The 26,553-nt window shown below is 40.5% G+C and overlaps 1 protein-coding gene across 3 annotated transcripts in view; it reads left to right on the top strand.

Annotated features, from left to right (window-relative positions):
- Positions 1-26,553, top strand: part of UTRN (utrophin) — a 4,744,936-nt gene that overhangs the window by 2,590,464 nt on the left and 2,127,919 nt on the right. For all 3 annotated transcript variants that reach the window (XM_044069601.1, XM_044069592.1, XM_044069610.1), the window contains one exon: positions 3,762-4,126. In XM_044069601.1, the coding sequence (XP_043925536.1) occupies positions 3,762-4,126 (365 nt within the window). The remainder of the gene's footprint in view (positions 1-3,761; positions 4,127-26,553) is intronic.

Raw genomic sequence — 26,553 nt, 5'->3', positions numbered from 1 at the left:
TCCCATCCAAGAATGAAAAAAGCACATCAGTTTGAAATCTGTCATGCCCCCCTTAATCAGGCTCGCTTTTTCTTTTTTCTTTTGGTACTCGTTACATTGTCTTATGTTTCTCAAAACTGCACAAGAAGAAAAAGAGAAGTGTGGTGAAAAATAAAAACACCTGTTTTACAATCCCCATTACATCCAAAAAGTAGCATGCAAAGAAAACTATGCAACACATATACAGTACTATTAAGAAAAGAAAGGGTTTTCTTTACTTACAGTTAGCGTTCTCCCCTCTCTCCCCCTCCCCAAAGCTTTTTTCTGAACATTAATGACATAAAGTAGCTCATATACTTGAGTCCCCCACTCAGCAAACAAATTTTGAAGAAGTCCAGTGTTTCCAGATTTTCTTGTGCTGTCATATTTCACAAATATAATTAATAATTTGTAATCCAACATTAAGTTACTGATTATATTCCTGTTCTCCATCACCCAGATCCTGTTTCGGCTTTATTTCCAGCATACTCTCGATTCTTCTGGTCAACTCCTGTGCTCCCTTCCTTCTCTCCAACATTTTCCATTGAAATACTGGAAAAGGTTTCACAGGTGCAGACTCTCTGGGCTTTATTACCAGAGGAGCAAGAATCCGAATCTCCTCCTGCTTTACATCTCAGTTTTTGTTGGACTAACTTTTGTATTTCCTCCTTAGCGTGCACTTCATCAAAAAATGATTTTGTCTGTCCAGGGAAGAGTACCTTGAAGACTGCTGGATACAGCAGTTTGAATCTCACACCTGTGTCTTTGCATTTTCTGAATAGAGGGATGAATTTACTTCTCTTTTGTCTGGTGTACAATGAGTAATCATTCTCCACAAACACTCTGCTGTCTCCTACTTTTAGTATTTTGTCCTGACACAGTTTTGACAAAGATCAGTTCTTCCTGCTGGTAGGATTGCATTTTTATTATTAAAGGTCTAGGTTGCTTTCTTATACCTAGATTTGGAGCATAGACATGATTTTCTCATTAAAATAATAAATCCTGCTCTGGAATACCAGTCCAGTTGCTTATTTGTGCTTTCATAAATTTAATGCAGTCTGTTCCTTTCAGCTTCTCTGGTATAGCTGAAAATTTCAAGTTTTCCCTCCATGCTATGTCCTTTAATTCTATTATTTTTTGAAACATCTCTTCTTGATCAGTCTCCTATTCAGCTAGCCTTTTCTTTATTTCGACCTCTGATTTTTGCAGCATTATCACCTCGTCTGAATATGTTTAAAACTTCTTCCATTTGTTCCAGCCTTTTGTTGTTTGTGTTAATATACTCTGTTTTGTTGTACCAGATCTGTATGCAGTTGTCTTGTATCATCCTGTAGGTTATTGGAAGTCGTGTCTAAAGGTTGCATTACTTTTTGCTGAGCAGCTGCAGAACTCTCTCTCGTCAGTGTTTCTTCCTCTCATTTTGTAGCTGATTTTTTTTCCAGGTCTTCTGTATTTCTTTATTCCTGGCTTTCCGGCAGTGTACTTAGTAGTGAGTTACTGAAATCCATCCATAAACACAAGTCTACTGGCCTTTTCTGCTGGGTTTCTTTTTTCACACTGGGAGGGCTAAAAACAAGCTGTTGCTCAGTGTGCAGCCATCTTGGAACTCTCTAACTTTGTCCAGAGTTCTTGACCAAAGAAGGTGAGAGGTATGGCTGTGACAGAGTAAAAGAATCAAATAGCTGAACTTCATAAGAAGTCAAAATGGTTTGCAGGGAGACTGCAAGTTTGGTACAGACGAGAAACATGGAGAAATACTTAGGTTGTGCTTTCCTTGTATTTTGGGCTGGGGGGGTGGTGGTGGTCAGATTCATGGGAAGGAAAAGTGCTTTGTGATGAGAAACACTGTCATCCAGGCAACCACTGCTGCTTTTTTTCTTTTAAGCCCTAAGCCCTTTACAGACCTTCATAGACATCAAGGGCTAGAAATGCAGTGGATGTAATGAGGGTGTATCATTTGCCTGTGCAAGTGATATAACCCCAGAGTAGCCTAAATTCTTTGTAAACCAAATGCATCCCAGCAGATTGCTTAGTCTGCACTGTATATTCATTATTTTCCTGTTTGTCCCAAAACATATGCTCACCCCACACCGTCCAAAGAGGAGAGCAGGGTTATCCTGATCACTCCCTTCCCTTCCAAGCAGACTCCCCCAGTGTCTAGATAACTGATCAAACCCAGGATGTCTAAGAGGTTGTCAGGCAATCCTACCTTTGTACCACATAGCAAGCTTACCTTGATGTTTACAGATTGCTGTGTTATTTTTTTACACACAAAGCCATCATTTCTTTAAACATCTTTTCTGGGATTGCTTCTTAACCTGTTTCACTAGTACTGTTAATAATTGCCCTCTTGTAGTGACAGCAGGCCTTGCTCAGTAGTTGGGAGCATGTGTCTGATTCCGAACTGAAACGATTTTGTTTAAATTTCAGAACACTGTTGGTGTAATCATGCAATGCTGTGTTAGAAATGAGGTTATTAAAGGCAACCCACCTCCATGGCATATTACTGTGACCCAGACAGTCTGAGATCAACATCTTGGAAGTTGGAGGAGCTGGGTTTGGGGAGGATGTTAGCAGCCAATGTTGGCTCATCCATCTTCGGGAAAATGAAATGGACCAGCCGTCTCTAATGTTGGTGCCTACTGGTGAAAGAGTAGAATAGCCAACAACACTTTTTCCTGGAACTTGTTCTTGGCTTTGCCAAGCTCTGTACATGTTGCAGCCTTTATCTGGTATGGGAGAAAAACTGGCACATCCACAGGGTGAAATGTAGCAGGCCCTCATCAACCACTTGGAAGGTGATAGGCCAGAATGACAGCTGTGATATGAATATCTGAAGTTTTGATGGTGGAGAATGAATGGATGTTAGTGGTAGCTAGATGGTCAGCAGGTACAGTGGATGGGAAAAGAAATACTTAAATTGGTACCTCTTTTTTAAAACTTCTGTCATTGAGTGAACATAGGTTCATAGATTAGTACTAGGCTAACTGCCCTTGTGGGACATTTTAAGCCTAGCCAATTACCCTATGTGAGAATCAAACCCTGCACCTTGTGTTTCCAAGGTTAACACCTTAACCATTATGCCACCCTCCCTCCCTCATAATGTAAGGTTCTGTAGCAGGTACACAAGTGTTGGAAATTTTCAGCACTTGATGTAGACAATACACCTTAAAGTTGAAAAGTTTTGGGACTGTGTGTATTTAACTGATGAAAAAAGCATTCATTTAAAATGTACTTTATCAAAAAAACGTGATGCATGTCTGATTCAGGTAATCATATTACCCAGCCACAGCTCTCTACTACAAGTAGCAGTTCATAAAATTCTTAGCAGTTTTGAAGCCAGAAGCTTAGTTATTGAAGTGTTTTTTTTATTCATTGCTATGATTTCTGAAAGCCAGACTGGTTTAATGCTTGACTGTAATTGTACTTGTGTATATGCTGTAAAGGCAGTATTGATGTGTGAGGACATGTTAGTTAACCACACTCAGGATTTTGTCGTGTGTGATGATGATGATGTGTGTGTGTTTATCCACACACACACACACACACACACACACACATATATATATATATATATATATATATATATATATATATATATATATATATATATATATATATATATATAAAGACACACACACACGTGTTGTATGTTTTTGTAATTCTTTTTTTACTGCATAGTTTTAAGCGAAGTTTTAGACTGTAACCATTTTCTTTTCTCTTCTCCTCAAACTGTTTTATAGACCAAACTGTCACACTAGTTTCACAGGGGCCAGCAGCTGTTACACTGATGTCACCTGTCACAACAGTAGTTTCTTTAACGTCACCTGCACCATCTGGAGTCACTGTGATGCCATTCACTCCTACCTCAGCAGCAGTCAGTATGACATCACCTTCCCCAGCACTAGTCTCTTTAATGTCATCATCTCCGGCATCAGAGTCCACTATGATGTCCCCGAGAACATTTGGAAGCGGCATGCCTACTGATCTGGACAAGACTGCCACTGAACTTGCAGACTGGTTGGTCTTGATTGACCAGATGTTGAAATCCAACATTGTTACTGTGGGCGATACCGAAGAGATCAACAAGACCATCACAAGTATGAAGGTATGTACTTGAGCAGGAAAGGTGCATTGCTGAAATTGTTGATTGTGAGTACTGTTCAAGGAACAATTCACACAGTAAGTCAGAAATTAGAATGCTGTCATTTATCATGCAGGGAGCATTGTTCGTCACGTTCTAATTAATGCTAACAGTTTACCACAGAATGCCTGGCCCCATGTTGCAGAGGGATAAAGCCCTGATTACATCACAGATGACCAGAGTCTGGCTAGTAGCACAGGCTCTGGAGGGGACCAGGTGGGAGAATGATTTGAGTTAGCAGTCAACACTGGCTCTCACCCATGTTGGGAGAAGGGTAAAGCTTGGCTTACTTCATTGGTGATTCCTGCAGGTATATTGCTGCAGCAGTGTGCCTCTTGGTCGGGAGGTTGTGCATGCACTTCCCCCACAGTAGCTATAGTAGAACTTGCCGGCTGCTGAGGGGGGTTGGGAAACTATAGTTTGCAGGGTTTGGTGACTGGCCCACTTCCTAACATCTGACTCTTGCCTCACCAGGGAATAATTAGGCCAGATGGCTTATGCTTCGATGGAGGAATGACTACGTCAGCTGGGAACAGGAAGAGGGGCCACTGGGCTGATAGAGAAGACAAAAAAAAAGTTTTCCTCTGAATTTGCTATCATTTGAACGTTGTGTATGAGGGCTCTTGAGTCTTGTTTTGCTTTATACAATTCAATACCCAGTTTGCAAGTTTAGTGCATTTTTTTCTCTGGTTATATGTCACTTGTATTTTGACATCATAACCCCCTTCACTTTCAGGTTTTGGTTTAGGTTATCCTCCGCATTCATTTTATGTAGTGTAGGTAATTTGCTGTGTTTAAGCAACATTTTGCAAATTATCTTTATGTTAACAGATTTCCTGTGTTCTGGAAAGACATTTTATGACTGAACAGTTCCATTGATAAGACGAGTATCTCTCACCCTTTTGTTTTGTCGTTCTTGCCTACGTGACAAAGTAGTGAAGTAAGAAAATAAAGTACAGCACAAGCTGTGTATTTGCTGATGGCTGTAGGGCTGTTTCTTTGTAATAAAGTTGCACACAGTGCATTGCCTTTGTGCTTTTGCAGCTTTCTTTAGTAACCAAGCTTAACCCCCTTTATTAGTTGGGGGTGGCATTAAGTGTCTGTCTCCACTATGAAGCCTGGTTTGATTATTTTTTTCCGTTCTTTTAGATAAGTTTTTTTTTTGTCATCATTTTCAGTCTGATAAAGGAAAACTCACCCAAAATTGAAAACAAAATGTGTTCCACCATAACCTCACCCAAAGCTGAAAATAAAATGTTTTTCACACTGTCTTTATTTGCAATACTGTTGTCCCTGCATCAGTCATAACTGGTTAGTATTGTCGCTAATATGTCCCAAACTGGCCTGATGGTGCATATCTTGCTGATATTACATTGTTTTTCAGACAAGGCTGATGCAATCCACAGTGCATTCTGTGTCTTTGTGAAGATTGCATCATGAGGGGACAATGTTTTCATTGCTCATTTTTGTTTATGTACATTGGTATCATAACTTGGGGATTCTTTCCGTTTTTGACAGGCATGTCACTTTATATTTCTCGTTGTTAACAGTCTCTTGTTTTTTAGTAGCTATCTTCTAAACAGTCTTCTGTGTGCATATGAATGATGAGTTTGAAGGATTAACTTCTTTCCATGTAGTCTCAGAACGTCTTCAGGTATCCTTCACCTACAGTCTTCACCTGATGTTTGAAACTGGTTATCAGTGACTGACAGGTTGCCCTTGCAAATTAGCTTTAAATGTTCCTAAGGAGGAGTCTGCACCTGTTTTTATGCTTAATGTAGTTTTTTCATGTATAATTTAAAAGTAATTAAAGTCTGGCTTAAATGCGTACCTTCCAAGTGAATGGAAGCAAGAATTGTGTGCATGGTTCAATAAAAGGACATTAGTGTAATGCTGATCTATTGTCAAGGATGGGCCTTTGGTTGGGGTCTTCTCCAGTAATCACTGTTCGGGGGAAAAAAAACAATTGGAAGATTCTCATTCAATGACTTGCTTCTGTTTACTTTTTCCAGTGCATACTATGATACACTGTGTTGGTCACACAGGCAGGCTTACTTCCCCAGCTTATCAGCTCACTTTTGCAGCTGTAACAATTTTGAATTGTGAGCCTTGATATACAGGCACCAGAACTGTGCTTAAAGGAAAATTCAGTTAAAAACACATGAATGTCCCAACGACCAGATTGCCAACGTCGATATCCTCTTGATGAAAGATATAATAAATCAGATGTTTGTGTCTGAAATATATAGAAAATCCACTTATTCTAACAGTTTCCTTCACTTTTCCAGCTTTTATCCATTAAGTCAAAAGAGCAGTAGTGAAGGGACAGTTTGTTCGGGCTGCAAGATTTGGTGATAGTTGATGAAACTTTTTGGGATGGATGTCAGAGGCTGAAGGACGTGTTTAAAGTAAAAGGGTATCCAAATGACTTCATTGACAACTTTAATGTATGAAGTCATGAGTAAGTGAGAAGAAAAGGTATTTAATCCAATTTTGAAAATAAGAAGGCTACCTTCCACAACAATGGGAATTGAAATAAGTGGACTGAGCTTTCTACTACCCAGACTTCAACCACACCCCCAAATCAGAAGGCTTTTAAGTGTGCCTTTATTACCAGTTTGATAACTGACAGTATGGTGATAAAGGATATTTTGGTAAAAAATTATCCCATCATAAGGAGTAAGCAGGGGATAATCGAAAAGGTTAGCTCACGTCCACATGTAAACCACAATACGGTCAACTCCCTCACCAAAACCAAGAAATCCAAAAAAAGGAGTCCAAAAAGGAGTTGAGAAGCTGTAGTTCACCACACACTCTCTTCCACAAAATGAACGCTTTATTAAACATCCGCGTTTTCGTCCCACAATGGACTTCATCAGATACAAAAGCCATAATGAAACTTCATTAATATACTTTAACTTGATCTAATTGTACCAATCATTTAATGCTTATTAGTTCAAACTGACAAATGAACTTGCATTATTAATCAAAAGTTAATTACACTTAATTCTTAGTTGTTTAAAAGATATTTTATATATATATATGTTTGAAATCAAATACTTTATTATAAATAGTCTTTTATACTTAATATTTTAAAACCATATTCAGATTTTATTAAAACAACACGTCCACATGTGATATATAAAAGGGAGAAGAATTTAAATGCAATATTTGAAAAAGGGTTGAGTATTCCCAAGGTAATTATCAACATCAAAAACCTTGTTTTGCTTTTATGTGGGAATGACTTCAAGCTTTCGCTTGAGAATTGCACTCAATGTCAGCATAAAGAAACGCATAGTAATGCTCTGTACAAACATTGTTTACACACATGCTTCATTCATATAAATTTGTTGTTATTGATTTGATTGTAATAGGGGGAAACATGACAACAGTTAGAGTTAAGCTCTTTACTTAAAAAGAAAAAAAAAAAATCATCAAACTTTTTGTTTTGTTTGCACCTGGTCTAAATGATGAATTCTTGTGTTTGTTGGGGACCGGGGTTGGACTGGACCATATATATATGTTATGTATGTATATATACTTTTTTTTTCATTTTTGTTTTTCTGAAGAAAAGGCTCTGAGCCGAAACTTTTTGAAAAGATGATGCTTATTTTTTTTTTTTTTATTTTTTTTTAGCAGTTATTTTAGAGAGGTTTTTCTTTTCCTCTTGTTAATAAATATTTTTTGATATGGTGACTATCAACGCTTGCTGGCTTCTTTCTTGGTTGTTGCCTTATCTCCACCCATGAAATCGCAATTAGAGGGCATTTCGACTGCAATACAAAATGAGCGGTATACTGTGCACTTTATTCGGCATGTACATGCTATTACACTGATAAGACAGAGAGAAAATTCGGGGAGAGAGTCTATGAACATATTTATGATATTAAAAACAGAAAAGTACAAGTGCACTGTTTAAACATGTACAGCAAAACCCTACCCATTGTTTTAAATTCATCATACTTGAACAAATTGCAGTGAATGAAATAGGGGGGGCCTTGGATTTTAACCCTTGAAAAGCGTGAACTGTATTGGAAACTTTATTTGAATCTGATCTCAGACAGATTTAAATGAAAATGTATCATTAGCTTGTTTATTAAAAATAAAGGCTCAGCAGAGATAGTAAATGTATTTAAGCTGGTTTTATTGAGGAGCAACATTCAATTTTAAGGTTGAACTTGTATATTTATAAAAGCTAACTTTTATGGGTGGGTGCTGGGTGCCATGGTGTGGCATCTGGAGCCCTGGTGGCTTGCCCCAGATGAGAGCTTAACCTTGCATCTTTTGCTTGTGGGGTGGAGACCTAGACTGCTAAGCTAACCTCACAAGTGTGTGTCATTTGAGTTTTGTAAACTGTTATGAAGTGAAAGTTTTTTATGAATTGAATGGAGCTTGTTGGGAGCCTTGAAAATCACATGATTTTGTTAAGTGATTTTTATTGGTCTAAATTACTTTTTAAGAGTGTAATTTGATTGTTTGATGAAGTCTTTCATATAAAAAGACAAAAGTGCTCATCATTTTATGCCTAAATAAAAGGACTGGACTTTAAATCTAGAAGCAGTGATTAAAAAAAAAAGTTTTTAACTGAATTTTCCTTTAAGTACAATTCTGGTGCTTGTATTTCCAGCTTTCAGCAAGCAGTTTGTTCCAAGTATGTGTTTGGTGTTTTGGATTGTGATTAGATAGTTGTGAGCCTTGATGTCATCAGTGGAGTTCTTTATAGATTCTTTGTTGGGCTAGGGTCCTCACTTAAGTTCTGATATGGTGCGTGATGATGGAGGGTTCCATATCAACCACTTGGAGCCATGACACCCTTGGAGGCAGATATGCTTCTGGAAAACTCCTCTTCTAGTATGTCATAGGTTCATAGGTGTGTACTAGGCTAATGGCACTGGAGTCTTTACAAGTCTAGCCCATAGGATTACCCTGGCATCATGCCACCTGACCTTAGTTCCTAGTGCCTTTGTCGATCAGAGCCACTGGAGTGATCCCCGGGGTGAATTTTCTATTTCCCATCCACTCATCAAGATTTCTCTTGAAGAAGGCCAGTGAGGTGCTCTGCTTGACATGTATGGGAAGTCTATTCCATAGCATGGACAGTCTCTGGGTTATGAACCTGTCCCTCCAGCATGTTCTGTTGATTGTGGTAATGAATCCAACTGTAGTTGAAACACGGAACCAAGAAAAAAAGATTTCAACCACGGAACTGAAGCACCAAACAATAATTATTCCAAAAGTAGAAAACTTTTATTGCACACGAAGACAAAAAACTGGTATCACAAGCGCTTTCACTCGGATGTTCCGAGCTTTCTCAAGTTAGTGCTTTGCTGTGTAGCAACTGCTTATATAGTTGCTTACATCAATTAGACCTCTAAACTCGTGATTAATTCACGATATAATTATATAAATATATATTAATATATATTATATATATATAATATATAAATTATATAAATAATATTTATGGTACATGTATGTTTATTATTTTATGTTTTTATTTGTTCTGCATAGACTAGAAATGTTATGAGTAACATGGTCAGGGGAAGTCTTTTACTTAACCACTTTTTAAGAACATAAAATTGCATATCTACATAATGAAATGGAGTGAAAACAACTTTTAATTTTTGCAAACACTAACTGTAGGAGTGTTACAATACACTTTAAATTTTACTGGCATGCTTCGTGTTAAAAAGCACTTGGCAACTGTAAATATTTGATTTATGAGTTTAAAAAGAACAACAGTTTAGCCAAACTATATATTTTTAACAGAGATCTGTAAGAGTTTAATTAAGTACTTAATTGCATAATGGTTTAATTAATCACGAGTTTAGAGGTCTAATTGATGTAAGCAACTATATAAGCAGTTGCTACACAGCAAAGCACTAACTTGAGAAAGCTCGGAACATCCGAGTGAAAGCGCTTGTGATAAGTTTTTTGTCTTCGTGTGCAATAAAAGTTTTCTACTTTTGGAATAATTATTGTTTGGTGCTTCAGTTCCGTGGTTGAAATCTTTTTTTCTTGATTGTGATAATGAGGTTGAGTTCTCTGCAGCTTATGGTACGGAGTGATTGAGATTTGTTTAGATGTAGCATTTCTAACAGAGCTGAGTCAGACATGGCTTTGTAAGTCAAGCAGAGATTGCCTCTAAGTAGGTAGGCGATATGAGACCGAGAATAGTTGGAGTTTTTTTGAGTCTATCCATATAGAACAAGTGTTTAAGGCCTAGGATCCTCTTTGTGAGGTACATTTGTGGCCTCTCCAGTTGTTGCAGGTGTCTTGTAAGGTACATGCAAATGGGGCGTTGTAATCGATGATTGGCCTAATGAGGGAAGAGTAGAGGGAGACAATGACCTCTTCCTGGATGCCTTACCCTTAGTAATGAGATGTGCCACATAGAAGGACTTTCTGACCACAGTGGCAATGTGGTTTTCAAAAGAGAGGTTGCTGTCAACCTGTGTTCCCAGATCTCTTACACGCCTTCTGTGTTCAGTGGACTACCATCGATGTGGTAATTCAAGGGAACCTGGTTTTAAACAAGGGGGATGATGACACATTTTTTGGCATCGAGGTTAAGGCCACGGTTCTGACACCAGTCGTTGGTCTCAGTGACTCCTTTCTGTAGGATGTCAACATCACTTGGGGAGTTAATATCTCCCAACTTGCAGTCTGCGAACTTTGTCAGCCAGAGTCCCTTTGTGTTGGCTTGGACTTCAGAGAAGTAGATACCAAACAGGAGTGGACCCAGGACCGAACCCTGTGGGAATCCACTCGTGACTGGTCGGCAGCCTGACTTGGAGTTAGCTACTTTCACACTGTGGGCTCTGTCTATGAGCCAGTTTGCAACCCACCTAGTGATATAGGGGTTGATGCCCAGCTTAGTGAGTTTTTCTGCGATTCCTGAGTGGGGAATGGTATCAAAGGTCTTGGCCAGATCAAGGTAGGGTGTATGAACCACCTTGCCTTCATCCACAGCTCTGGTGACTGACACAGAGAAGTTGACCAAGTTGAGCAGGCAAGATCTACCCTTCACAAAGCCAAACTGTGTAGGATCCAGAGTTTGGAGATTCCCTATATCCTTGTTTATTAGGTCCATGATGATACGTTCTGTAGCCTTGCATATCAGACTCATCAGGCTAATGGGGTGATAGTTCCCAGGGTCTGTAGTTGCTTCTCCTTTGTGGAGAAGCATGACTGTAGCAGTGTGCCATTCGGTAGGGGCAAAGCCTGAGATGAGGCTGTGATTGAACAGGGCACACAGGTAAGGTGCCAGTTCACTCTGTAGTTCATGTAGAGCCCAGGCAGGGATATTGTCAGGTTCCATAGCTGTATTCTTGGCCTTGGATAGTGCTGTTTTAGTCTGTGCAGCAGTAATACTGGGTGCCTGGCTATCTACTGGTAGTGTGATTGGTCCTTTGGGGGGGGGGGGGCGGTAACATTAGCACTGAATCTGTCTGCCAGTATATTGGCAATATCTGTTGGCTCTGTATAAGAGGTACTGTTGTGCAGTAGCTCAGAGCAAATCTGGGTATTGCCATGGAGATTCTTTACATAACTATAGAAGGCCTTGTGGTTGTCTTTACCATCTGCTGCAATTTTGTTTTCATAGCTAGCTTTAGAGGATTTGAAGAGGGATCTCAACCTTTTGTTGAAGCTGATAAGGGAGTTTTTCCAGTCTTGGGACTTCACCTTATTCCGCATCAGTTTCCTCCTGTTGTAGAGTTTGTTTATGGCAGGGACCACCAGATTGGCTTCCCTTTTCTTTTTGAGGAGATGAGGAGAGCGTCTTGGATCTATAGGGTATGGCAAGCTCTTTGCATTTGTGTACTTGTTCGTACAGTGCATTAGTGTATGATTCAGTGGTCGTGCAGCTATTCTTCATTTGCATAGGTGCCATTCTCTGTTTTTAGGAGCCCAAAGTTAGCTTTGGAGAAGTTTTCATGATGGTTACCTTTGTGGGGGGGGGGGGGGGGATTTCCAAGATGATTAGTTTGTGGTTGGATCTATGTAGGGATGACTTGACTATTGGTGTAGAGCAAGGGTTGCCCATTTTAGTAATGACCAGGTCAAGGATGTTGCTAACTCTAGTGGGAGTAAGAACAAGGTTGTCCAGGGCATTGGAATTAATGAATTCCAGGAAGCGTTGGGCATGTGTATTGGTACATGAGTAGTTTTCCCAGTTAATGGAGGGGTAGTGGAAGTTGCAAAGTATGAGTGTGTTAGGTTGGACCCTAATATTCTCAAGGGTGTTTAGGAACACGGAGTGTGCGTCTTGCAGGCTACGACCTGATTCGCTGTCTTACCTAAAGTTAGCTGCACCTGAAATATCTCAGATGCGTTATGTTGGGTTACCAGTCTGGAGGTATGCACATCCTTTATGTATATGGAAACACCACCGCCTTTGGAGCGTCAGTCCAAGTTCCGGGGCCGAAAGGTGTGGAATGAGTTATAGCCTGGTAATGCAGGGGTGCTTTCTGCTGCCATGAACCAGGTCTCCGTTACAGCACAAATGTTGATGTTCTCCATTTTATGGAGTGCTTTGAGCGAGTGCATTTTGCAATTTAGATTTCTAGCATTGAGCAGCATAGCCCTCAGAGTGCATTTGTTTGTAGCTGTTATGGTGGTAATTTGGTATTTGAAACCCTGCCTAAAAAGGCACTAAAGGGGTGGCAAGACCCTTGGCCAGTATCCGGAAGCCCAGGGGTGACAGATGCAGGCCATCTCTGGCAAAGCATCGAGGTCTGTCAATCATGTCATCCCAGGCAGACAGATACTGGATCCCCTTAGAATGACTCCAGAAACTTAGCCAATTGTTGAAATAATTTTCTGCTTGTACTGTGGGATCATTCTGGGTGATGGCAGGATGCTGCTCAGGGCTAGGGTCATACCCACTTGAGCTACATAATCCCAAGAGCTCCTCCATGTCTCCAATCATGTAGTCCACGGAGGTACGTCTCAAGTCATTCACACCTACATATACAGTGACAGAGTCATATTCGTACCTGTTGTTGAGGGACCTGAGTGTGTGCATTATGCGGCTGATCCTGGTGCCTGACAGGCAGCTAACTGTTACTTTCTCCTTATTCAACCTAGTGAGTGGGACATCAGTGTGCCTCACTTTTGAGTCAACTATGACTAGTGTGTTGGGCATGTTGTTTTGCTTTGGGGCTTTGGTTGAGTGGCACACTGTTTAGGAGAGTTGTGTATCTTGTGATTAGGGTTATGTTGTGTTGGTCGAGTGCGTTTCTGCTTTGGAGGTCTGGAGGTCTTTGCTGTTTGGTTAGTTTTTTGAGAGCCTGCGAAAGTGGGTGTGTGGTTTGTGTTTTTATGTGAAGGCATTGCTGGTGTGTGTTCTGTAGGGATGTGTGTTTCGTGTGGTGTGGTGCAAGTTTTGACCTTCTCCTCTTGACCAGCTATTCCGGTGTTGGCTGGAGAGTGTGTGGCTTCCAATTTGGATATACAAGTGCATCTTTCACAAGTCTGAGTGTTGGGAGGTAAGAGGAGAGGGCTGTCAGTGTACATGAGGCAGTTGCTACATTGCCTCAGGATGCTCAAGTTCAAAAGGTTAATAGGAGAAAGCACAGGGAACTGACCTTTAGACATGCCTGGAGGGGTGGGCATTAATAAGTAGTACTGGAGTTGTTTCCTTGTAGAACGTTTAGTGCTGGTAGCACTTTTGTGTGCTACAATAATTGCTACAAGAAGTCTCTTAAAGTGCTAAACTAATAAGCTAGTAAAAGTGCAGGAGAGAAGAGAGCTAGCAGATCTAAGGGCAGGGCCGGCCTTAGCTGAAATGGCGCCCTAGGCGAAGTAGTGCTGCAGTGCCCCTTAAGCCCTGCCCACACCATAGTCAAGGAACACCCCCATTTGAGCCACGCCCACAGGCATAAATGAGTTTATTAATGACAAAAACACTGCTGAAAAGGTAAGTTGTCATCAGTTTATATATAAACCAGTGCATATGAAATGCTCAGTGCTGTGAGATACAATGAGCATTCACTCAGAGTGCTACAAATAGAAAACAAATTCACCTGTTTGATATATTTTATAAAGTCACACAGTAGAAATATGAAATCTTTTACCCCATGTTTACAAAGTTCACTGCTACTGCTGTACATTAGGTCTGAAAACATCACTCAGACCCACAGATACACACAGTGCTATTTGTCTGCTATGGCAAGAATGCCAAGTAAATTTAATTATTTTTTCATTTATATTTTAATCAATAGGTATTTTTAACTTAAAAACTTCAGCAGCATGTGATCTATGAAACCTTCCACCACTACCAAATACCTTTTCAGGTAACTGCACTGATTAACTTCCCTAGAAAATTTCAAAAGGAAAATTACAACTAAATAGCCAGGCACTGTGGTGTACAAATATCACACACTTAGTAAATATAGCATGTGTACAGTAAGTCTACATCAAAAACAATCAGTAACGTCATTCTCGAAGCAGAGCAGAATCTCAACAGCTTGTTAAAAAATTTCTGAGTGTTAGCAACTCAACAAAAAGCAAAAACGGTGCAGTGTGAGAAAACAGACTCAAACCATAAAAATAAAAAAAACTGCACTGTAACTCTACGGTACTGAAAGTACAAGTTTGAATACAAAATGCAGTTCAGGGAGCGTTAAACTCAACTTTGGCAATACTGACTGCATTCTTTGAGTGATATCTCAGTGGCACACAACAGCATTTTGAACAAATTAAAACTCAAGTGTATGCATGCCCATTGATGCTGTGTTTTTTGTTTTGGAGAGGGCAGCTCTCACCTGTGCATCTGTGATCTCAGGAAGGCTACACTCTGCTGGGATAGACATTTGCTCTTTTTGGGGGGGAAGGGGGGGGGAGAAGTTTGCACTGAACCTTTCTGCCAGGATGTTGATGATGTCTGTGGGTTCAGTGTATTTTTTGTCATTTTGCACTAACTCAGAGCATATCTTGGAGTTGCCTCCCAGGTTTCTGACATAACCAAAGAAGGCCTTGTGATTATCTTTAGTGTCTTGTGCAATTTTTCTTTCGAAGCTGGCCTTAGATGATTTTATGAGGGATCGTAGTTTCTTGCTAGTACTGATCAGAGACGCCTTCCCTTTTTGGGATTTTGCTCTATCATGTAGTAGCTTTCTCCTTCTGTTGTATAGCTTATTTATGGCTGGGGTCCACCAGACAGGTCTCCTGCCTTTGGAGGAGTGAGTCTTGGTTTTATTTGGGATAGCATGCTCCATGCATTCCTGTAGGTGTCCATAGAATGCTTTTGTAAAGGATTCTGCATTTTGGGCCGTATTTTCCACTGGCCCGGGGGCTTTGAAGGATTCCACCTTGGTTTTGAGAAGTGTGAAGTTTGCTTTTGAGAAGTTTTTCACCGTGGTTTCCTTGGCTAGGGGTGGGGACGGAATATGGATGTCCAGTGTGATTTGTTTATGGTCTGATCTTACCAATGAGGGGTATACCTCTGGTGTGGAACATAGAGACCCCATGTTGGTGATGACCAGATCCAATATGTTTTCCCCTCTTGTGGGAGTGGTGACCAGTTGTTCATAGCATTTGAGTTTATAAGTTCTAGGAACTGTTTGGCGAGGGTGTTTAGGCTTGAGTAGTTTTCCCAATCAATGTTTGGGTAGTTGAAGTCACCCAATATAATGGTGTTTGGAGAGACCTTCGTATTCTCCAGTGTTCTCAGGAAAGCCGAGTGAGGTTCCTGTGTTTGTGAGGGTGGTCTGTAGCAGGCTACAAACTGAAAGGCAGTTTTGCCCACTGTTAGTTGCACATGGATGGTCTCCGATGCTTTGTGCAGTGCCACTAACCTAGAGGTGTGGGTATCTTTGATAAATATGGATAATCCCCCTCCTTTTGATGTTCGGTCCGAGTTTTGGGGCCGGAAAGCATGGTATGAAGTATAACCTGTTAGTGCTGGGGGTGCTCCCGGGAGCCTTGAACCAGGTTTCCGTTACTGCACAGATATCGATATTCTCCATACTGAGGAGAGACTCGAGTGCATGCATCTTGAGGTTTAGCCTTCTGGCGGTGAGCAGCATTACCCTTAGTTTTATGTAGTATGTAGTTGTATGTATAAAAGAAAGGTTAATACAAGCATAGTTCCTGATGAACAGTACTCGCATAACATCTGTGCCATCTAAGATGGCATGTATTCTAAGAATTAAATAGCAGTTATTTACATTGTTACAGTAAAGAAAATTACAGCAGTATTACAGCACTTATATATACTTTCATTGTATTACTTTTGACTCGCCACATACATTTTCGGTGAATCAAATCTACGTTTTGTCCATGTGACTTCACAAGTCACTGCATTTCTTAGAGAGAGTACAGAAACCCTCATGACCACTAAAATCATAGGTGTTGTGGATTGCCCCCACATAACAGAGGTTAGTTTGATTTGAAAGGCTGACCCAGTTGTGGTTCTGAGGAAAACCTGGCACTGTACTACAGCCATTCTGCAACTTCAAATACTACATTTACTGTCCTAGAAAACATCGAAGTCGGTTGTCTCTAGCGCCCTCTTAAAACGGGCACACCGGGATCCCACTAACAAAATGCATATAACTTTTTTCCAATTTGGGTTTACAAAGAGGAAACCGTGACTTTGCCCCCCCTCACTATAGTTTCTACTCAACTGTGTAGACCACATACCCTAGTACAACACTCGAAAGCAGCAGCAGCAACAACTTGTGGGGTTTGCACCCCACCACCACACAATATAAGAATCGATGTCCCTGGTAAGAAATTTTCCCAATACATACTCCAGAATTCACCCCAAACTCTTTTCTGCTTACCAAGATACTGCAAACTGCCATATAAAAAAGTAGTTCTAAAGTGTTTTTTTTTTCTAACATAAAAAGTAGTCGTCTGTACCTCACACACGCACGCCCATCTATCTACACAATATAGACTTCAAAACCATACACGCCTATGTTTAAAACCTTCACTCTTACTTTACACCTGCTATGCTTTAACCATCCCACCATGGAATTGGACAAGTACAGCTTTAGTGTCACTATGATTTGTATCAGCAGGGTAATCCAGGGTGGTGCATCTTTGAGAAAGGGCCACCAGAGGTAATGTTAAGTGCAGTTTTCAGTCTCTATTATTAAGCCTCTACTTCTCCATACAGTCAGCACACACGCAGCATGACAGGTTAATGTATGCTCCTGAACACTTATCCGTTCAGGATAGGAATATTAGAGGAGAAGGATCCTATCCGACCCAGTTAAACTCTTTGCAACCTCAGCTGCCCTCAGTCCAAAAGGGATGACTAATTTGGGCAAGCACTTTTCTCTTATGATAACATACCACACTTGCAAATAACCTGAGCTGTGGTCAAGAAAGATGGTCTAAAATCAGCCAGAACCGAGAAAAGTAATAAATGTGAACTCAAACCAACTAGGATTACGCATAAATAAATGCGGGCTATCACGAACGCGCATAGATTAAGCACTAATATCCAGGTATTTTATAATCGCCATCAAAAACCGGCCTTCTCCAATTTGATACCTAGGAGTATAAATTATTAGTTTACAAACATGTTGACATTCACAGTAACAGAAAATAAAAAAGTCAATTCCCTTCGACGTTCCCCTCGCCAAGATGACCTCCAAGAGAAGCAAAATACTGAACAAGCCATCGCTGGTACCAAAAGGCCGGATGCAATGATGAGGCAACGATTCCACCAATGAACATGGGAAAGTAGAAAATAAAATTGTATTAAAACAAAAAATAAATACCATCTTCACAACATAACACTGATCGAAGAAAACGGAAAAAAAAAGTGTCCAACCACTGTCGACCCGAACAACCATCACACATTTACACTACAGCAAAAGCAATAAACACTATTATATATATGCACTATTATATATACACACACATATGCACACAAACAGAACGCTCAAACCCACTGCTTTCCTCTTTACCGACAGTTAAGCTTTCCTTTCAAGGGAGTCCTCTCCTCGTGTTAAGCTAACAAATAAGTAAAACCACACAATTACTCTCCTTAACACAACATGTGAGCTAAAACGGACTGTGTTCTAAATTACTTTTTAACTCACCAACAGAAAAAAATTCTCGGTGTCTCCATTTCTCTTCATAAAAACCCATACTCAAGACCCCTCCCCCACTACCAGATATAACAAAAGTTGGAAAATTCTTACTATTTACCTCTGACATCAATGCCATTATGTCCATGGTGAAACCTGCCGCCCAAACTGATCACATAGATGTGGCGGGGGGGATGGAAGAACACAGTAGGGGGCCATGCTATTTGCTGTGGAATCGTGCTTTGGACTATGGAAGTGGGGGAGGGTGCAAATGCTACAATATGGGCATGGGTGGTGAAACTGAAAAGTGAAGAATTAGTAAAAGAAACTAAGTAAGTTAAGTCAGTCAATTTGCGCCCTTTATGAGGCCAGAATGTACGGCGCCCTAGGCGGTTGCCTAGTTCGCCTATGCCTAAGGCTGGCCATGTCTAAGGGAAAAATTAGAAGAGCAGACTTTGGTACTGCTCAGAAGCTTGCAAACAGTCCTGGATACACCAAATCTTTATCTGGACTAGACTAGTTACAGGATATGCGCGAAAAGCACAAATATGGGCTTTTAAACCAGAAAGTTGAAAGAGATGGAAAAACTGCCCAAATGGCCAATAAACTACAATTTCTGGGCCAGAAACCACTGCTCTTGTGGTAGGCTACTTAGTGCTTACCAGTCCCACTGATCAGCTAGAAGGCTTCCCTCCAACACAGAAAGGCTTAGGGGGTTGAGAAGCTTACCAGCAGTCCTGGAATACAACAAGTCTGTGTCTGGATTAAGGTTGTTACAGGAAAGGCAGGAAATGAGCACAAACATGGGCTTTTACACCAGAAAGTTGAGAGATGGAAAAACTGCCCAAACGGCCAATAAACTATTTCTAGGCCAGAAACCTCGCCTTTTGTGATAGATAGGCTACCTAGAGCTTACAACTCCCTCTGATAAGCTAATCATGTGGTTTCTAACCACTCAAGGGCCTACTAGGTTTTAACCCCCTTAAGATCCAGTTTTCTTCAGGTAGTGGGCCAGGGGCATCACTTTCTTGAGACTTCATGCAGTGGATGTAAGTGTACACACACCTGTTAAAATGCCAGGTTTTTGTGATATAAAAAAATGAGACCACAATAAATCATTTCAAAACTTTTCCCACCTTTAATGTGACCCATAACCTGTACAATTCAATTGAAAAACCAACAAAAGGGGAAAATATAAAAAATGTACAATAAGCTAGTTGCATAAGTGTGCACACCCTTAAATTAATACTTTGTTTGCATATCCACTGTATCCCTGCAGAGGTAAATGAGCTTCAAGTCCTGTAGTCCTGTCCTGGTGATGTAGATGCAAAGGCCATGCCCTGTCTTATTCTTTCAGATGTAGGGCAGTCCATATGTGACCCTATTTACTTGCATCTTCCCATCTTTTGCTTTGTTTACCAGGACAAGATGAAGGCAGCAGGCAGTTGATGTGTTCTATTTCTCATGGTATGAAGTAATCCTGAATGCATTTCTTCTCATTCCAATAGGTTCATAGGTTCATAGATTAATACTAGGCTGACTGCTGTTATGGGCCATTTTAAGCGTAGCCAATTATCCCATGTGAGAATCAAACCCTGCACCTTGCGTTTCTAAGGTAAGCATCTTAACCATATGCCAGCCTCCCGCCCCTCATTCTTGTTGCCCTTTGGTTGACAAGAGTATGTCTTTCAGGCTGTCAAGTCACAATGTAGCAGCACTTCCTCTCCAAGTCAAAGATATCATCCAAAGCTGGGTGTGATGTCCATCTCCTTAGGGCTTGGATTCTGATTTTGAACCCTTGATTTTGTTAGATTTACCTGCTGGGGTGTCAAAGGTTATTGAGGCTGTAACAAACCTTCCATTTTGCAGGCCTATGTCTCAAAGCAGAAACAGTTTTCATTTTGCGCAGAACCATATTTTTTATCTGGTCTTGGCTATTGAAAAATCATATCCTGAAATGGCTAAATATTGCAAGTAAAACATGTAAATGGAAAATTACTGAACAGCTGCATTTTCGAAAATAAATTAATTGAATGGCCATAGTTGGCCAACAACCAGGAAGTAGTGTGATGCATAAGGTAAGTGAAGGAAACCTTTTAATTTACAGTATTTCATATTGTTGTGCTATCTCAGAGTTGTTATATATAGTGAGGGGTGTGTGGGGGTTCTGCCCCACACATTGGGGTGTGTGGGACGGAGTGCTCCACATTAGTTGGTTGTGTTTGGGATGTTGGCCCACTATGGCCATTTAATGTATTTTCGAAGTTATACATGGTTGGTAATTTTCCGTTTAGATGTTTTACATAGGATATTTAGCCATTCGAGGATCTGTGTTTTTGATAGTCGAACATGGACTCCCTCTAGCACCCCTTGTCAGCTTGCAGGTAGTCTTCTCTTATTTCAGACACCTATATGATTTCGGCCCACAGTAATGATGCATGTATTAAAGCACCACACTAATGTGATGAAATGACTGGCTGGTAAAACAGTTATTTAAAGGGGTGTTACAGTTCCACCCTCCTTTAGAGCTCCTTTCCTCTCCTCTCTGGAATTGTAACTTGACGCTTGTCTATATTTGAGCCTTCTAGCTTGGTAGTATTCTGTGTTTAGTGAGGCTTTTTCTTGTGGCCATCAGGATTTAGGCCATTACGACTAGGGAGCCATATCTGATCTTTCACAAAAGCAGAATATTCCTTACGGCGAACCCATATTTCTTCTTTTAAGTTTTTTTCAGTGGCAGAAAATGGAGTGGGCCTTTGATACTTGTGTGTGTGCCTGCTTGCGCTTGTGTGTACGCACACGCACACACACACGCACACGCACACACACACACACACACACACACGCGCGCGCGCACACACACACACACACACACACCAACAGCTCAGTCTTACCAGAAAGAGATGCACAATTTTAGAAAGGTGGAGCAGTTCTGTGTAGTACACCAAGGAGAGAAGGTTCTTATTGCTAAGCAAACATTTCTCAAGTGGATTTATACAGCTGCCTTTTTTTAAATGGCAGGTGGTTAACTGCCCCCTGTGCTGCTTTCAAATTTCACTGCTTTAAAAATGTTTCCACAGCAAGATAGCTGTAGCTCAGCCAATTGTTCCTCAGTATGCAGCTTCAGTAAGCATTACTGTCCCAAGTACAGCTCTAAGAGTAAGCTTCATTTGGGAAAAGTGTTTCAGGACTCTGTTTTCTGAGCTCTGTCCATATGTATTCATCCAGCTGCTTCTGCTGTACTGGGATTTATACCAGCTTGTAGATCCTATCAAGAAGAGTTCTTGATGTTAGTTGTAACATACATGTTCTTCTTTGTATCATTTGATGTCCTTCTGTGTGTCACTGTTGCAGTATTTTTCAAAAAAAGGGACGATCTGCTAAGGAGAGTCCGTCATCCAGCCAGTATACTAAAGTCTTTGGATTTTATAGGCACTGTACATCACATGTATGCTCCCCAATTAGGGTATAAAGGTGATGTGCAGAAGCAAATACTCGGAACTTATTTGCTGCCATTCTGAATATCACTATCGAACATCGGTTTGAACACCTGCCTGCTTTGCTGGTTACCAAGCCACTACACCTAAGTGCCCCATTGGGATTTCTTTATTTTTTTCTCCGTTTTGTTGTTACTTTTGTTTGTCATACAGGAGGGAAAAATGCCAGTGTGGGAGGCAGATTACCTATAAAGACGATCACGACCGGTGTCTTTTTTTTGCCTAGGTGATTCCCATGACCATATGCAGTTTATCTGTGAAACATTTGTCCTCAAGACCCTCTGTATTTGTTTATCTTCCATCTACTTGTACCTTCAGAACCAGCATTTTACATTGCTGGCTCAAGGTGCCACTGTGGAATTATTCTGTCATGAGGGACAGCCTCCTTCCAAGAAGAAGGCCAAAAGAAAAGTCTATGCCTGATCCGGTTGCTGTCTGGCCTCCCCTGGATGGCTTTTTAGAATCTATTGAAAGCCCTGAAGAGCAACGGGCATTTACATAAGATTCCTCTGCCACAAGCCCATTGCAGACCAGCGTGAATCTGAGTTACTGCACATCATCTGAAGCTTTTCAAATGTCTTCCTAGGACATTGAGGGGGAACCACAGTTGAATTTACCCGAGGGGGATTCCTGAAATTTTAGTCCGTGAAGACATTCCTAATACAATTATTGAATCCCACCAAGGAGTGAGCCACTGAGGGTTGTTAGGGTAGATGACCCACTTAAGAAAAAGCAAAAGACCAAACATAATTACCCCTGTTAAAGATCCCCGACATGAATGGCATGATTTTACTCTAGGCTTGTGTAATGCCTTGATGACCATTAATCCTTCTCAAGGGGTGTTTAATCCCTGCTGTTTCCTGGTTTTCTGAAATTCCTTCTCCTGTAGACTGTGGTTCAGAGGAAGAGGATTCTTTGAGCCTGTATTCCCCCTGGAAGATCTATCCTTTTGGGGATACTGTTACTCATATGATAGAGTACTTTAAGTGAGATTGCTACTAGGTCTCCGACATCCAAAGAATATACTAGGAGCTTCCACAAATGGAGTCTCCCAAGTCCACTGCAGTTTCTTCTGTGTCGGCAGCACTTCTGGACACTGTCACTGCTGCTTTTGTAGTTCCTGACTCTCAGCCCCTGGCCGCTAAGAAACCTGACATACTACAAGGTGCCCAAGGACTGCAAGTTCTTGCTTAAATGTCCTCCTGCTGAGCATTCTGTGGTTTCAATCTCAACTGATAAGCCTTCTAAATTTTTGCCTTCCTCTAAGTTCCTTCCTTCTGATAAGGATAGTAGAGCTATGGAAAGGTCGATTTAAAAGGTATATAATGCTGCCACCTTTTCATTTTAGGTTATTAATTACCAAACCTATATGACCAGGCATGTCTTGGCTCTTTCTCAGGTAGCTAAAGTTGTGTCTGATCTGCCTGATTCAGAAGGGAAAGCTTTCAGCTCATTCTCTGCTTGGGTCCACTTCCCAGGTCACTCATCCCTCCATAAATTGAAGTCATGATGTTACTGATGCCTCTTCTAGGGCTGCTGTTTTTGGGTTCTGTGGTGAGGTGTTATTCTTGGCTTCATTTTCAGGCCTAGCATGACGATATTAAAGTCAAACTTTTGGAACCTCCTCTGGATAATAAAAATATTTTTGGGACAGCTGCTGCTGACCTTTTTAAGTCCCTTTGGGATAAGGGTAAGGGCTCAGATGGAATTTTGTCTCCCGTATTACCCAAATTTCAGAGTAATTACCCTTCTAAAATAAAACCACTATGAACAGTAAAAAAAAATGTTATCTATTTAAATATAAGGATTTCATGTTTTTGCTCTATAAACCATATTTTTTATAAAAGGAAGGGCGTAGCATAAGTGACATGATAGTACATAGTTTTTATGTTACCCTTGTTGTTTTTTTGTTAAATTACACTAATTTACAGTCAAACTAGCTCAGTTCACTCAGCGACTACCCAGTGGTATAGTCGCGGTGATATAGAGTTCAAGCCAATCAATTTAAAGCATTTAGAGCTAATTCATCATTTTTACAGTCAAGAAAAGCAGTTTACTCAGCGACTGACCCAGTAATATGGTCCCAGTGTTTTACAGCTAGTGACTTCAATTTTAAGCTCTTTAGTAATCACATAAGCGGTATTTAGTACAGTATCAGCAGGTTCTGTTATGCATTCAGGTACACACAAAACGTAATTTTTAAGCGTATGCCAGAGCGGGGCTAATACAGACACAAGTTACATACAGCCTCTGAAAGGATTTTATTTTATATATTTCAGTTTAGATAAGCCAAATAGTTCTAACTCAGGGTTTTATGATATGATTTTCAATTTAAATTCACCAAATTGTCCTATATCCTGTGCTGGTAAGTACTTTAGTCTAATGGATTTAAGTTGTTAATTTTACTTGTTTATGTCCAGTCTCACATTTGTTGAATTGAGTTGAGTTATACTAGGGATTTCACTAATAAAATGTTAGGGACACCTCCAGTGCTGTAGACCTAGGGCTTTAAATGAAACAGTACAATGTTTCACAATATTAACCTTATAGAAGTAGGTTGTTGAGGGGCAGGACAGTTTAACTCTCCGTATTTCAGTTTCAGCAGGGAGATCCTTCCTATGTTGCAAGTTCTGGGTAGTTAGGAGGGGGTTAGCACTTAGTCAGAAAGTAGTACGTTAGTCTAGTAGTACACAACAAGTTTTATCTTATACTAGCATGTATAGGATTGTGCCAATATATAGATTATAGTAGCATGAATAGGTTATCCCAAGGTCCAGAGCATTATTTTCTACTTAAGTTTCAAAGTCAGTTGGGTTGACTGTTGCAACAGTAATGCCATATATCTGTAGGGCTATCAATTACCACTCATAATCATTTCTCTAGCGGTTATGGTCAGCGCAACAATTTATTGTTCAATTACATTAATTTACAGTCAAACTAGCTCAGTTCACTCGGAGACTATCCCAGTGGTATAGTCGTGGTTTTATAGAGCTCAGGCCAAGCAATTTAAAGCATTTAGAGCTAATTCATCATTTTTACAGTCAAGTAAAGCACAGTTTATTCAGCGACTGACCCGACAACACAGTCCCAGTGCTTTACAACTAGCGACTTCAGTTTTAAGCTCTTTAGTAATCACATAAGCAGTATTTAGTACAATATCAGCAGGTTCTGTTATACATTCAGGTACACACAACATGGCATTTTTAAGCATATGCTTCGTATCCACTAATGCATGTTTTTTGGAAATGCAACAAGTTGGTAGATTTGAAAAATTCCCTACAGGGTGCTTTGTCATAATTTTTGTGGAAGAAAGCTATTGTGACTAAGGAAATTATTTTTTGAGCTGGAATATAGAAACTATTGCCCAGACAATCCATAGTAAGGAACTGCTAGGTTTAATACAGTTGTCTCCCAAAAAGATAACTAGAAAACTGAAATCAAAATATAAACTAACAAACAAACAGTTACTGAATGTTGTAAAGGAGGTAAAAATTGGTGGTGGGATCTTTAGAAAAGAAAAGGTGCAAATTACATAGAAGTAAGTGAAATCTGTAAGAACAATACATGCAGAATAATCAAGAGGAGGAGAAGTGAAGTTTAAGGGAAGGCAGGAATTCAACAATTTAAGTAATGATAAATTGAGTAATAATTAATGTCCTTCCATATCACTGTTTTGCAGTATTCCTTATATTGGGGATTCCCCTGCCAAGAGTAGCCGGACATCTAGCCAGTATACCAAATCCTTAGGTTGTAATAGAGAAGTTTTATATAACACATATGCCCCCCGCTCACGGCATAGGGCATAAAGGTGATGTATGGGTGTTCCTACCTCAGAACTTCTTTGCCACTAGTCCGAATAACCACTGTGATCATTGGTCTGAGCACACTTTCATCTGCTTTTTGCCAAGTCATTTTTCAGACAAGTGCCCCTTTGGGGGTTTTCTTATCTTCTTTTCCTTGTGGTTGTTGGTTTCATGTTATCTAGAATGGGGAAATACCAGTCTAGGAGACAGATTCCCCATAAGGACTGTCACAAGCAGTGTTAGTTTTCCATGCGTGCTTCTCACAATACACCATGTCCTATTTGTCAGGTGTTTGACCCGAATGCATTGCATAGTTGTTTCTCTTCTTTAGCTATTTACCTGGAGAACCAACATCTTAAATTGTTGGGTCAGGGTACTGAGGCAGAATAGTCCTGTGCCGAAGGTCAGCTGACAATAAAGGTGGCCAAGAAAGCTTGATCGATCGGATTCTTCGGCTCTACTGCCTCCACCAGGCATCTCTGTTGAGGCAAGTGAAAGCCCGCGGAAGGCCCGGTTCTTCAGTCAGATTCCTTTGCTGCAACCTCTTCAGAAGCTGGCATGAATCTGACTTCTCACATGTCCCTTGAGGCTTTCAAGACATTCATTTTGGTTGTTCATGGGAACCGCGGCTGATTATTTCTGAAGGGCCTAGGGGTGCTCTGCAAGTCTTTGTTAGGGAGGAGAGTCCCACTATGCTAATTGAGTGTTGTCAGGGGTCTGAACTGCCCAAGATATTTAGGACTGACATCCTCTTGAAAAGGAAGCAGGAGACTAAGCATATTTCTCTGCTCCTAAGGATCTTCAGCATGAATGGCAGGATTTCACACAGGGCTTGTTTAATGCCCTTATGGCCTTGAAGCCCTCTCAGGGGGGTTTCTGTCCCTGCTCCCCCGTTATCTTCAACTCCTCTTAATCTGCCAGGGAGCAGGTTTCCTCTGATGAGGAAGTGGATTCTGATGAGGAATCCTTGGCCTGTTCCTTCCAGATTTCCTATCCCTTGTATTATGGTTCTGAGGAAGAGGATTCTATTAGTCCTGATT

Source organism: Protopterus annectens, chromosome 1.part0 (assembly GCF_019279795.1).
Source record: "Protopterus annectens isolate FY-2018-M chromosome 1.part0, PAN1.0, whole genome shotgun sequence".
Taxonomy (NCBI): domain Eukaryota; kingdom Metazoa; phylum Chordata; order Ceratodontiformes; family Protopteridae; genus Protopterus; species Protopterus annectens.
Note: the sequence above shows the minus strand (reverse complement) of the source record. Positions and strands in the feature narration are given on the sequence as shown.